Consider the following 13,418-nt stretch of genomic DNA (forward strand, 5'->3'; position numbering starts at 1 on the left):
AAAAGCAATCAGACAAGTAAAATAAGGAATTGACAATAGAATGAGGTTGAGAGTAAGTTTTACATAAAAAAGCATACCACATAGTAGGTCCCGCATAGTTGCTAAAATGTGGCCTAATGTTTTTACTCTTTCAAGTAAAATTTTAATGTTAATTTGTCACAAAACTTTCATTTATTCATTTATCCATGTAACTATAATGCTGATACCGGTCCCTTTACTGAATTTACCATTACATAGGTATATGAAATAAAGATTTTTAATGATGTTTTTAATTTTTTAATAAAAAATAAAGGTTACTTTCCATTTACAATTATTAAAAAATATTAGCTATATTCCCTGAGTTGTAAAATACATTCTTGAGCCTATCTTACCACCAGTAGTTTGTACCTCACTCTCCCCCACCCCTATATTTTCTCTCCCCTCTCCCCACTGGTAACCACTAGTTTGTTCTCCATATCTATGAGTCTGCTTCTTTTTTGTTTTATTCACTAGTTCATTGTATTTTTTAGATTCCACATGTAAGTGATATCATACAGTATTTGTCTCTCTCTGTCTGAGTTATTTCACTTAGCATAATGCCCTCCAAGTCCATCTATGTTACTGCAGGTGGCAAAATTTCACTCTTTTTTATGGCTGAGCAGTATTTCACATGCTACATACACCTCTTAAGGACCTTTAACTACTTAAAATGTGCTCCAAAATAAAAGAAAGTTCATTACCTGCATGAATGACATATATGAATGAAAAGTCAAGTAATATGAAAGATACACCCAGCCATAATATTGAGATCCTAAATAGATAAGTTTTAGTAATATCTATCTAGCTAAAGCAATAAGCAGTGACTATAGAAGTATTTATAGGGTGCTCCCAACTTTTATAGGTCACGTATTCCTGAAAATGTGTTTGAGAGTCAAATTTCTGAAAGGTGAAGAATTTTTTTTAAATTTTTTATTAAAGTATAGTTGATGTACAGTTGTCTATCAGTTTCTGCTGTACAGCAAAGTGACCCAGTCATATATATATATATATATATATATATACATATATATATATATATATGATACACACACACATTCTTCTTCTCATACTATCTTCCATCATGTTCTATCCTAGGAGATATGGATATAGTTCCCTGTGCTGCACAGTAAGACTTCATTGATTATCCATTCTAAATGTAATAGTTTGCATCTGCTAACCTCAAAATCCCAGTCCATCCCACTCCCTCCCCCCTGGCAACCTCAAGTCTATTCTCCATGTCTCTTGAGTCTGTTTTTGTTCTGTAGATAGGTTCATTTGTGTTGTACTTTAGAGTCCACATATAAGTGATATCATATGGTATTTGTCTTTCTCTGAAAGCTGAAGAATTGATTTATGTTTTATGAGAAGAATTATGTTACTGATGATTTTTTAAAAATGATGAAATCACTAATGGTCCCTATACCCTGGACTTAGACATTCTGGAAGAGAGAGGAGAACACTCATTGGGAGATGGCCCAAGATATCACCCTTATCACCAGGAATGGATAAATAAAGCAATAAGCTGATTACCCTCCCATAGTTTGCCTATGGGGCAGTGGGAGTGGAGATTTGAAGGTGTATGGAGCCCAGGTAGGAAAAAGAGGTCTTGCTCTGCCTGCTGCTACCCACTTGCATAAGTGATTTCCTCAGAGCTCTCAGCCACCCTCCAAAAACTATAAATCTACCAGTGAGATAGAAAGAGAGGATAGGGACATGTGGGGCTATCTGCTCTGGATGGTGGAGCCTGTGGACAAGAAACCTCTGACCTCTTATAGTGCAGAGGCTCGGCAAGTGTCCCCTTGGCATGTAGGTGAAGTAGTCTGAGGTCTGGCCCATCGCAGAGCAACAGATGTAGATTTGGGGAGGAAGAGGCCACATGCATCCTAACTTTCTCCAGCATAAATGGCCCTTTTCTAGCATGATGAGCTTAGTAAGCAGCACCAAAATGCAACAGCTTAAGACCATCACTAACCACCTGATATGTGAAAGAGCAACTTCTGCATGCTAAAGGCATCAAAACACAACCTGGAACGGGTGTGATAAGAGGCTGGGTTGTGGAGACATAGCCATCTGGCCCTATTTCATGTGCTGACCCACTTATTGCATGTGAGCCTGGTGGCCCAGATCGAAAGCTCAAGGGCTCTTTGGCCCCAACATTTGACGCAGGCCTGTTGACTCGAACAAAATTCATCTTGGTTTTCATTTGAGAACTGGTGTTCCTTTCCAAGGCATGCAGACTTCAAATTCCCATCTCCCTCTACAGTACCTCACCCTTGCACCAGTCTCATTTTATACATCCGGGCTGAGAAAGGACTGGATTTCACACCTAATTAAAAGAGATCGTATTGCCTGCTACTTCCCTTCTTGTTCATGTTCCCTTGTGCACAGGCAGCTTTTCATTCTCATGCTAAGCCCTCTCCCTGGACACCCACAGTTTAAGGGGCAGGCAGGAGCTGGGTTCCAACAAGACAGAGAGCCAGGCCTCTTTCACCTGTTTCACCACAAGCAGAATCACCGTCCAGTTAGTCCTCACTCCTGCCTCAGCCTCATCCATACTGTGCTAAATCCCAGAACACAATCACTTAGAATACACAATCACTTTCAGGAATAGAATTCCTCCCATGTTCTAGTGAATGCCACCACAGGCTGACTCTATATTTTTACTCTTGTGGAAAGAAGGCAGATTACTATTTTAAAACTCACAGAGAACTATTTTTAATGCTTTTTTTCATTTTGTCCCATCAATCTATGTTCGCACCACTGTGGGGGGCTTTTTACAGTGTGGGGGGGTGAGGTGGTGTCCCCAGATGCACAAAATCTTTGTAAAGTATGGTTTTGTAGAGTTGAGGGTTTTTTGTTTTTTTTTTTTTTTTTGAATAGCCCAAATGCCTATTCAGTGCCAATCTAAGAAAGAATGGAGTTAGCATTTTCACACCATTCCTTCCTATGGAGTCTCTGAATAAGCATCTAATCAAGATTTGTTTTCAATGGGGAACAAACCTTCTACAGTAGAGTATTTCAGATTTATTCCATTGGAATCTATACATTAATGCCCATTGGATGAAAAGGACCTGTTTCACAAAAGCCTGGACATTGCCTTGCCGTGGCAGAAACTTTTTCCCACTGTATTAGTGTTAAAAATAAAAGAAAGCCTGGGAAAGGACTTGCTTCAGCATTGTGTGCTGGAGGGACAAGGAGTCCTTGAATGGACAGGCAGGGTCCCCCCATCGCATCCGTACCCATATCAGCAAAGCTGATTCAGCCTGTCATGGCTGCTCACTGCAGTGTAGGACCAGTGCACCCAGAGAGATGTTTAAGAATTGTGTCTACAAAAATCCAACCAGGCTTGTTGGGTCAGGGTATATATGTACACGGGTTGGAGTTTGCCTCCATGGTTTTTAATGAGGTCGGTAATTAACATTGCTGCAATGATCATAACTCAGACTTTTTTTTTTTTTTTCCATCTTTTTAGGCCCACACCTGCAGCACATGGAGGTTCCCAGGCTAGGGGTCTAATCAGAGCTGAAGTTGCCGGCCTACGCCACAGCAAGATCTGAGCCATGTCTGCGACCTACACCACAGCTCATGGCAATGCCAGATCCTTAACCCACTGAGTGAGGCCAGGGATCGAACCAGCAACCTCATGGTTCCCAGTCGGACTCGTTAACCACTGAGCCACAATGGGAATTCCATAACCTAGACTATTTATGAGACAGTTGTTTGTGATTATCTCCATAGGGTTACCTGATTATATAGATAGGCTTGACCAGTCCAGTCAAACGAGTCTTTTAAATTTTTTTCATCCATCAAGCTCTGTGTGTGTTTTGTGTGTGTGAGAATGCATGTGACAGAATGTATATCTCTCTTTTTTTTTTTTTAGGGCTGCACCCTTGGCATATGGAGGTTCCCAGGCCAGGGGTCGAATCAGAGCTAGAGCTGCCGGCCTGCACCATAGCCATGTGGGATCCCAGCCGAATCTGTGACCTACATGGCAATGCCAGATCCCTGACCCACTGAGCAAGGCCAGGGATCGGACCCGAATCCTCATGGATACTAGTTGGATTCATTTCTGCTGTGCCACAATGGGAACACCTAATGATAGGTCTTGTTGTTGACCATTTCCAGCTCTAAAGCAACCTCCATCGTCACTTTCATTGTCTTTATCTTTTCTTCTATAATATGAGAATCAGGATGGCCCCTCAGTTTTTGGACAATCCAAGTTTTGTCAGAGATCCAGTGTTATGTGATGAAAAGAGCTTCAAGGGGCGTGAGTTCTAATCTCAGTCCTGCCACTTACTAGCTGTGTAAAGCGTTGGACAAGTCATTTAGATACTTTGAAAGCCTCAACTTCCTCTTACATCAAATAGTAATAACAGAATCTGTTCTGAAAACATACAGGATTATTATAAGGAGTAAATGAGCTGTTACATGTGAAAGAGTTTGTACACTGTAAAATGCTACATAGTTATTAATTATTATGCTAAGTGTGATTGAGCTTCTTCCCAGAATTATCAGAAATATATGACAACTCTAGTGATATAGCTGTGCCTGGTGCTATGGAGCAATTGTGTGTTTAAAGAGTGTTTTCAGCTGAGTGGAAAAAAATTTTTTTAAGAAATCCATCCTACTCAGAGATGGTGATTTTATCAGAGACTCAAACAGTTTTCGTGCTCACCATTTTACTTCAATGAAAAAGACTTGGGTCTTTTTAGTAAAAACCTGTGTATAGAACTCTACATTTTAGTGCCAGGAAAAGTTTTTTATCTCCTGCATTGTTCCATTTATAAACTTGAAAAAAGATATTCTTTACTAGATGACTGAAGGTACGTTGAAGTGCCAAGGCCTAGAAATATGAACAGCCAGCATGCTAATTTATGGGTATGTTTAGAAGTAGCCAGGCAAACCTTTTCACACAGCTTTATAGCAGACTCATGGATACCTAGGTGGGACACCTAAGTGTCATGGACATTTCTCTCAGGGGCAAAGCATGCAATGTAGTGAAGCAAATAAGAATGTGAACTCTAGAACCAGACTGCCTGGGTTCAAATGCCAGCTTGACAACCAGTTGTCTCTGTGGACTTGAGTGGATTTCTTAATTTCTCTGGCCTTGGATTCTTCATCTGCGTTATGGCAATAATAATACTACCAACAACATAGGGTTGTTGTGAGGATTAAATGAAATAGTATACATAAAATGCTCAGAATGTAACACATAGTATGCTCTTCAAAAATACTTGCTCTTATTGTTATCATAGTACACATACATGGGGGACTCAGCAAGATGTTGGAATTTGCTGGCTGATTTCCTAAATTTTCCTTCCTGGGTTATTGGGGCCTTCCTCTGGGGCCATGTTTTGTATTAGCGCAGTTACAGAGGAGTCGCCATAATTCTTTAGACAATTTGTTTTACATAGGAGAAAAAAATAGAAATAGTCACCTGATAAAATATTTTAGGCATGGAACAGACCTAAAGAATGTCAGGACAAGAAGGAAATCTCTGGACGTCCCCCCATGGCACAGTGGGTTGAGAATCTAGCGTTGCCGCTGCTGTGGTACATGTCACAAGGGCTGCGTGGGTTCAGTACCTGGCTCAGGAATATCCACACGCCACGAGTGCAGCCAAAAAATAAAATGAAGTTAAAAAAGAAAAAAATTCTCTTACATAAAAATTTGCAAAAATCATATCACTGAAGAGAACGTAGAGCCCATAAACATTTATTAAGTGGGTACACTTGAGGTTGACTACATGTAAAGTTGGGTGCCAAGGAAATAAGGATGTGGTCACACCAGCTGAGCTCAGAGAGCATAAGGAGATAGGGAGAAGCAAGGTAGAAAACCTAGTTGAGTTCAGTCTTCCCTGAACTCTCTCCTAAGGCAGAGAAAAAAACCAGAGGAGGTGGCCATGCCTCCCAGGTGCAGACCATTGCTTCTGGGTTTCTTCTAATAAGACATACGCATCTGGGTCATGGCCAACAATTCAGACTTGGGTCACCTGGTTTTGAAAGCCTACGTACTTGCCCTTCCTCAAGCTGACTGTTCAGTTGTGAAGGCAAGAATGGGGAATGTAAGTCAAGAATGACATGGAGAGAAGGATTCTTCAGATTCTTAGAGAGGTAAAGTAGAAAACTAGGAAAGCCCTAAAATTTTGTGTTATGGACACCTGTTTTCTTTCTCCATCTGGAATCTAGATGTTACCAACATTATCCCTCGCCTGCATAAGCTGGGGTAGAAGGTTGTTGTAGGAAGTCAAGCTGACCACATCCTCCATGTAGCTGGCCACTAAGGAGTAGGAGCTTTTGCACATCCCTCTTACAAGCACATAGAGCACCCAACTCCTCAGGTGATCTGTGCATCCCACCCCGGGTTTACTCCTGCTGTCCTGACCTAATTAACAGTGCTCCCTTTCATCCCCAAAAGTGCCCAGGACATCTAGTGCACTCCAGTGTTGCAGGTCAGTGCTGCCATCTCTGAATTTTTTTTTTTTTTTTTTTTTTTTTGGTCTTTTTGTCTTTTCTAGGACCACACACATAGCATATGGAGGTTCCCAGTCTAGGAGTCTAATCAGAGCTGTAGCTGCTGGCCTATGCCAGAGCCAAGGCAACACGGGATCCAAACCACATCTGCAACCTACACCACAGCTCACAGCAATGCCGGATCCTTAACCCACTGAGCAAAGCCAGGGATCGAACCCTCAGCCTCATGGTTCTTAGTCAGATTCATTAACCACAGAGCCACGACACGAACTCCATCTGACTTTTTTTTTAACATATCTTTTTCATTAAGCCTCAGAAAATTCAGACAACTGCCATATCACATAACCACCCTAGAAAGTATTCAACCAGGTTGTCAGAGATGACAAGAAGAATGTGTAGAAGAAAGCAGTGGGCAAGTGACACTTTAGCTGGCAGTTTGCATTTTCTAGAGTTTGTCCCTCAACTAGAAAACATTGTGGCCACTGTTTGATGGCTACCTCAGTCTGGGTTGAATTTTCCAAGAATTTCTGCATACATGATGTGGATTTTGGCAGGGTACCATATAAATTAATAGGAAGGGAATCCAACTATAAATATTGCTACAGTCTATGAATAAAATAAGAAATTTGATAAATTAAGGAAAATGTAAGCTTTCCTAAAAGACCTGAGCTTAGGCCTGTCTAAAATGGAGGCAGAGTTTCATGAGAACAAGTCTTCCATTTGCCTTTCACTTCTTATTTGCTGAAGTTGTAGGGATAGCAGCAATGACCCATCTGTTTTTTTAGGCTGCTGGGCTTCAACTGACAACCCTGACTGAAAATCTAGGGGATTAATATGGATTCAGTACCCCAAAATAGCTGGGGCACTGTTGGAACAAAATTCAGGCTTGTTCCTATAGGACATCATACCCACAACTTGACCCTTGTGCAAAGCCTGTCCATCTGGGCACAGAGCCTGCCTGTGTCTGCAACGGGGGTGGAGGGTGCTTCTAGGAGCCATGAACATTGCCCACTTGAGCAATTCCCAGGTGTTAGGAATGCAGTCAGCTAGCTCTGACCCACACCCTGTCTTGTATCTGTCTTGCCGTGCAGGTGACATCAGTTGCAAGGGGATGACCGAGCGCATTCACAGCATCAACCTTCACAACTTCAGCAATTCCGTGCTCGAGACCCTCAACGAGCAGCGCAACCGTGGCCACTTCTGTGACGTGACGGTGCGCATCCACGGGAGCATGCTGCGCGCGCACCGCTGCGTGCTGGCAGCCGGCAGCCCCTTCTTCCAGGACAAGCTGCTGCTGGGCTACAGCGACATCGAGATCCCGTCCGTGGTGTCGGTGCAGTCGGTGCAAAAGCTCATTGACTTCATGTACAGCGGAGTGCTGCGCGTCTCACAGTCCGAAGCCCTGCAGATCCTCACGGCCGCCAGCATCCTGCAGATCAAAACGGTCATCGATGAGTGCACGCGCATCGTGTCGCAGAACGTGGGCGATGTGTTCCCGGGGATCCAGGACTCGGGCCAGGACACGCCCCGGGGCACACCCGAGTCGGGCACCTCGGGCCAGAGCAGCGACACCGAGTCAGGCTACCTGCAGAGCCACCCGCAGCACAGCGTGGACAGGATCTACTCGGCGCTCTACGCCTGCTCCATGCAGAACGGCAGCGGCGAGCGCTCCTTCTACAGCGGCGCAGTGGTCAGCCACCACGAGACTGCACTCGGCCTGCCCCGCGACCACCACATGGAAGACCCTAGCTGGATCACGCGTATCCACGAGCGCTCGCAGCAGATGGAGCGCTACCTGTCCACCACCCCCGAAACCACGCACTGCCGCAAGCAGCCCCGGCCCGTGCGCATCCAGACCCTGGTGGGCAACATCCACATCAAGCAGGAGATGGAGGACGACTACGACTACTACGGGCAGCAAAGGGTGCAGATCCTGGAGCGCAACGAGTCCGAGGAATGCACGGAAGACACCGACCAGGCTGAGGGCACCGAGAGTGAGCCCAAGGGCGAAAGCTTTGACTCAGGCGTCAGCTCCTCCATAGGCACCGAGCCCGACTCCGTGGAGCAGCAGTTCGGGCCCGCGGCGGCGCGGGACGGTCCAGCCGAACCCGCCCAACCTGAGCAGGCCGCGGAAGCCCCGGCTGAGGGCGCCCCGCAGCCGCACCAGCTGGAGACGGGTGCCTCTTCCCCGGAGAGAAGCAACGAAGTGGAGATGGACAACACGGTGATCACCGTCAGCAACAGCTCCGACAAGAGCGTCCTGCAGCAGCCCTCGGTCAACACGTCCATCGGGCAGCCATTGCCAAGTACCCAGCTCTATTTACGCCAGACAGAAACCCTCACCAGCAACTTGAGGATGCCTCTGACCTTAACCAGCAACACACAGGTCATTGGCACCGCCGGCAACACCTACCTGCCGGCCCTCTTCACTACCCAGCCCGCGGGCAGCGGCCCCAAGCCTTTCCTCTTCAGCCTGCCACAGCCCCTGGCAGGCCAGCAGACCCAGTTTGTGACAGTGTCCCAGCCCGGCCTGTCAACCTTTACTGCACAGCTGCCAGCGCCACAGCCCCTGGCTCCATCCGCCGGCCACAGCACAGCCAGTGGGCAGGGCGAAAAAAAGCCTTATGAGTGCACTCTCTGCAACAAGACTTTCACCGCCAAACAGAACTACGTCAAGCACATGTTCGTACACACAGGTGAGCAGCAGCCCCCCCCCCCCGGAGGCCTGGTAGCAGCGGGAGGGTGTGACGGGGCTATGGGAAGGGAGGAGCAGGACAGCAGGTGGGAGGGAAGGTCTGGAGTCCTCTTGCAGATTTTAAGGAGACTCCCATTGTAAGCCATCTTCTAGGAGCCCCAGCTGTGCCCCCGTCACAGGAACCAAACACCCTGCCACCGAAAGACAAAATCACAGAAACCTTTTAGGCAGAAGGGCCAAATGAGAAGAAAGCCTGATGCAGAATTCATAGGCACAACATCCCTTACATACATTGGGCTTTGAAATATATTCATTGATTCTAGGTGTTTAGAACTGGAAAAGTCCTTGAAGCTCATATACTCCAGTCACCTCATTTTACAGACCAAAATCATATAGTCAGACAGGATAAGGGTTTTCAGCTGTAGTACGTTTTATATAAACCATCAGCTTGAAGAGGTCACAGCAAGCCTGATGTGAGCAGAAGCTGCATTTGTGGTCCCTGAAATAAGAAGTGATAGACTTGTTCTGTTTTCTAGTGCTTGTTTTCTATTTTCCACTTCTAGAAACTACAGTCAGTTCCTGGTACTCCTTTTTAAAAGGACAGTAGACTCATTGTGGCACACTTGTAGGAATATGATTAAGACAGTGAAGGGACCTGAAGCCATGGCATATGAGTCATGGTTGAAGGTGCTAGAGATGTTCAGCAGTGCCTCTGTTTGAATTGAAAGTGCCTACGCAGCACTATCTGCTTGGGAAAATTACTTAACCTTTCTATATGTTAGTTTCCTTCTCATATAATGGGGATATAGTGATACATACATGTTTCTCGTAGTGCTGTTTTGAGGGTTAAATGAATTCATATATATGAAAGTCTCAAAGTAATTCCAGCACACATTAAGCACTCTATAAATGGTAGCTATTGTTAGCACTATTAGCATTATTTAAATGATTTGGAGGGAAGAGACATCATGCTTGTTCTGCTTGTGTCCAAAAGGTGGAAATGGACCAACGATTGGAAGCTATAAGGAGATTAAATTAAATAAAAGAGAAAGCTTGTTAACAGGCAGAACTGCTCTAAAATGGGTAGACAGTCTCCAAAGGGAATGATTTCCTATAATTAGAGGTGTTTAAGGAGAGAAAGGATGATCATTTTTTAGGGATGTTATAGAGGGGATTTAATCATCCATCAGGTGAGTAGTGGGGCATGATAGAGTTTCATCCTTGAAGTCCATGATGTTAGAGCTAAGATCTTCTGACCACCCAGCCAGTGCCCTTTCCTAATGCCATAATGGGACATACACAAAAGTGAGAACTCCATGGATGCTCCTCCATATAAGAGTCTACTTATGTGGGAGTTCCCATCGTGGCTCAGAGGTAACGAATCTGACTGGTATCCATGAGGATGCGGGTTCAATCCCTGGCCTTGCTCAGTGGGTTAAGGATCTGGTGTTGCCATGAGCTGTGGTGTAGGTCGCAGACTCGGCTCGGATCTGGCATTGCTGTGGCCGTGGTGTGGCCAGCAGCTACAGCTCCAGTTCAACCCCTAGTCCGGGAAGTTCCATATGCCACATGTGTGGCCCTAAAAATAAAAAAAATAAAAAAAAGAGGGGGGAATGAGACTACCTATGTGACATGACTTCACATAGGTTCTCTTGTACCTGAAAATACCATGTTTGAAATTCCTATTGTGAGAGTCATTCATCTGGTAAACCTCTAGTTCTAGGTATCCCTTTTGAATGGCAAATGAGTTGTCAGAGGAAAGTTACATACTTAAGTTACAATACATGAAAACAAATTTGTTTCTCAAAGCAACCTTGTATCTTAGATTAGCTAGCAGGAATAGCTAGGGAATAGGACATAAAGCAGATAAATTTAAATCAGGGAATAGAAGGAAAGGACAGCAACTGACACAATAGCATGCAAGTGAACAACTGAAATAGAACATTACTTAAGATGAATTCTTCCTTCTTTACAGTTCAGCTTAAGTCAGGACAATATGTAAATCCATGTATCCACCTTTATGTGAATCAGCTGTTCTTAAAGATGACAGTTTTCATACCTCCAAAATATGTAGTTACTCACTACTGAATTTAGGAAGAAAGTCAGGTAGTAGTGAGTCACCTTGTTTACATGAGGTCTTTGTGAATGCACAGATAACCTGAGATCAGTCAAGGACATTTTCCATGTGGTATGGGTATCACGTTATTCAGTAAATTAATCAAATAGCAATATTTTTATTTATGTGGAAACTTTGGTTTACAAAATGTTCTCCCATAGTTTATGTCCTTTCTTCCTCTGAGCAGCTGTCTTATAAACCCATCAAATTAAGTATTCAGAGAATAAAGAGATCATTTGTGGAAGTGAATTCTTAGCCAAAGTTGACCTTGCTGGTCTTAGATCCATAAACATTTCTACTCTCTCTTTCTCTACCTCTCTTCCAGTAGGCCTAGCAGATAGAAAGTTTATACATTCTATTAGATCACATATTTGCAATAAGGCTTTAAATTTGCACCATAAAATTTTAGTGTACTACTGAAAATTGCCTTTTTGGTGTATGAACACATGTATTCACAGATTCACCAAAGGATTCTGTGGTTAACCTAAATAGCTAGATTTACCCATAAGAAAACCAGCAATGAGCTTACAAATGTAGATTCCATAGATATAAAAGCTACAAGGAGAATCATTTTATAAATCTGAGTTATGGTCAAAGGGTAGCCTTCAGGTCTCTAGTAAATCATGAAGGTCCTCAGTAAATTATGAAGGTCTTTGTATTGGTGTGTATAACCTGGCCATATCTGGGAACAATTAATAATGAACATATATCACTCAAGCACCTCCTTAAGAGAAGCAATACTTTTCCCTTCCACTCTGGAATCATTTGGAAATGACAGTTTGGAAGGGCCATCCTCTATCGACTTCAGTCTGAGTGAAGGAATCTATAACCTAAGAAAGTTTAGGAACAATTGGTCTAGATTTTCAAAAGGCAGGACAGCCTGAACATATGGAAGTAATTCAGGACCTGGATTCACTGCAGTCCACATTTCAAAACAAAGTTCTCTCCAATTTCTTGGGAAAACATCAAAAAGTGGGGCCTCCCAACATTGTAGGAGCCAATGGAAATGATAAAAATCCACAGCAGAGAGTCCAAATGCTGGTCTAAAAAGATTCTAGAAAGTACTGGGGATACTTGGAAGAGTAGAGGTGGATTCTGTATTCTTACCTACAGTCTAACCAAAAAGAATCTTAGCAAGAAAGAGTAGCTTGACAGAGCTAAAAAGAGAGAAACTTAGGTTCTCGGCATCACAGCTACTATGCACGGTAACTGGCTTTGAAGTTTAGAAACTCTAAGTTTTAATGTAAATGATACTTGCTTTCAGAACTTCAGAGAATCATTCTGAGATGTGGATTCCAGATAAAATTCTGTGTAACTCTATGTTAATGATCCACATAGTCATTGAAAGGACATGTTTGTGACAAATAAGTAGTTGACCATATTGCTTTTGAAACTAAGCTCTACCTTAGAAAACCAAGGAAGTGCTGGTTATGGAGCATGTTCCGTAGTGACTAGAACACTGAAACACAGAGTAGGGACAGAAGTGAAAGATGACTGTGCTGGAATTAGATTAGGTTCAGTTTTGGTTCCTCTAATTGTGACCTTAAGCAAGTCACTTAATTTCATAACCCTCAATTTCTTTGAGTTTAAAGTAGAAATAATAATTTTCCTGCCTTTTGAGTAGCTGTAAAGGTATTATGCATATGAGAGCTTTTCATGAAAGGTAAAGTACTGTTTCATGTTTTTTTAAAAAATCATCATCATTACTCTAACCCCTTCCTCCTGCTAGATGTTGAATTTCTTTGCTCTATATTCAATCTCTGAGTAATAAGCTCTAGACATGTTTCCTTCCTCAGTGGAAATCAAATGCTGAAGCAATGTGATACCCCCTTGGATTTCCCTTGAACTTCCTCTGTAACATGAACATTTTTCTTACATTCCTTAAGGATTTTTTTTTTTTTTCTTTTTCAGGCTGCACCCACAGTATATGGAGGTTCCCAGGCTAGGGGTCAAATTGGAGCTACAGCTGCTGACCTACACCACAGCCACAGCAACCCAGGATCCAAGCCATATCTGCAACCTATACCACAGCTCACAGCAACGCCGGATTCTTAACCCACTGAGCAAGGCCAGGGATCAAACCTGCATCCTCATGGATCTTAGTCGTGTTCGTTAA

At 43.5% G+C, this 13,418-nt stretch overlaps 1 protein-coding gene across 47 annotated transcripts in view; it reads left to right on the forward strand.

The window, feature by feature from the left end:
- Window positions 1-13,418, forward strand: part of ZBTB20 (zinc finger and BTB domain containing 20) — a 792,790-nt gene that overhangs the window by 770,794 nt on the left and 8,578 nt on the right. For all 47 annotated transcript variants that reach the window (XM_084991206.1, XM_084991226.1, XM_084991215.1 and 44 more), the window contains one exon: window positions 7,583-9,187. In XM_084991206.1, the coding sequence (XP_084847332.1) occupies window positions 7,583-9,187 (1,605 nt within the window). The remainder of the gene's footprint in view (window positions 1-7,582; window positions 9,188-13,418) is intronic.

This window comes from Sus scrofa, chromosome 13 (genome assembly GCF_054392235.1).
Source record: "Sus scrofa isolate SSC_HxYL_T2T_F1_AM1 chromosome 13, Sscrofa_HxYL_maternal_Yorkshire_Landrace_v2.0, whole genome shotgun sequence".
NCBI classification, from domain to species: domain Eukaryota; kingdom Metazoa; phylum Chordata; class Mammalia; order Artiodactyla; family Suidae; genus Sus; species Sus scrofa.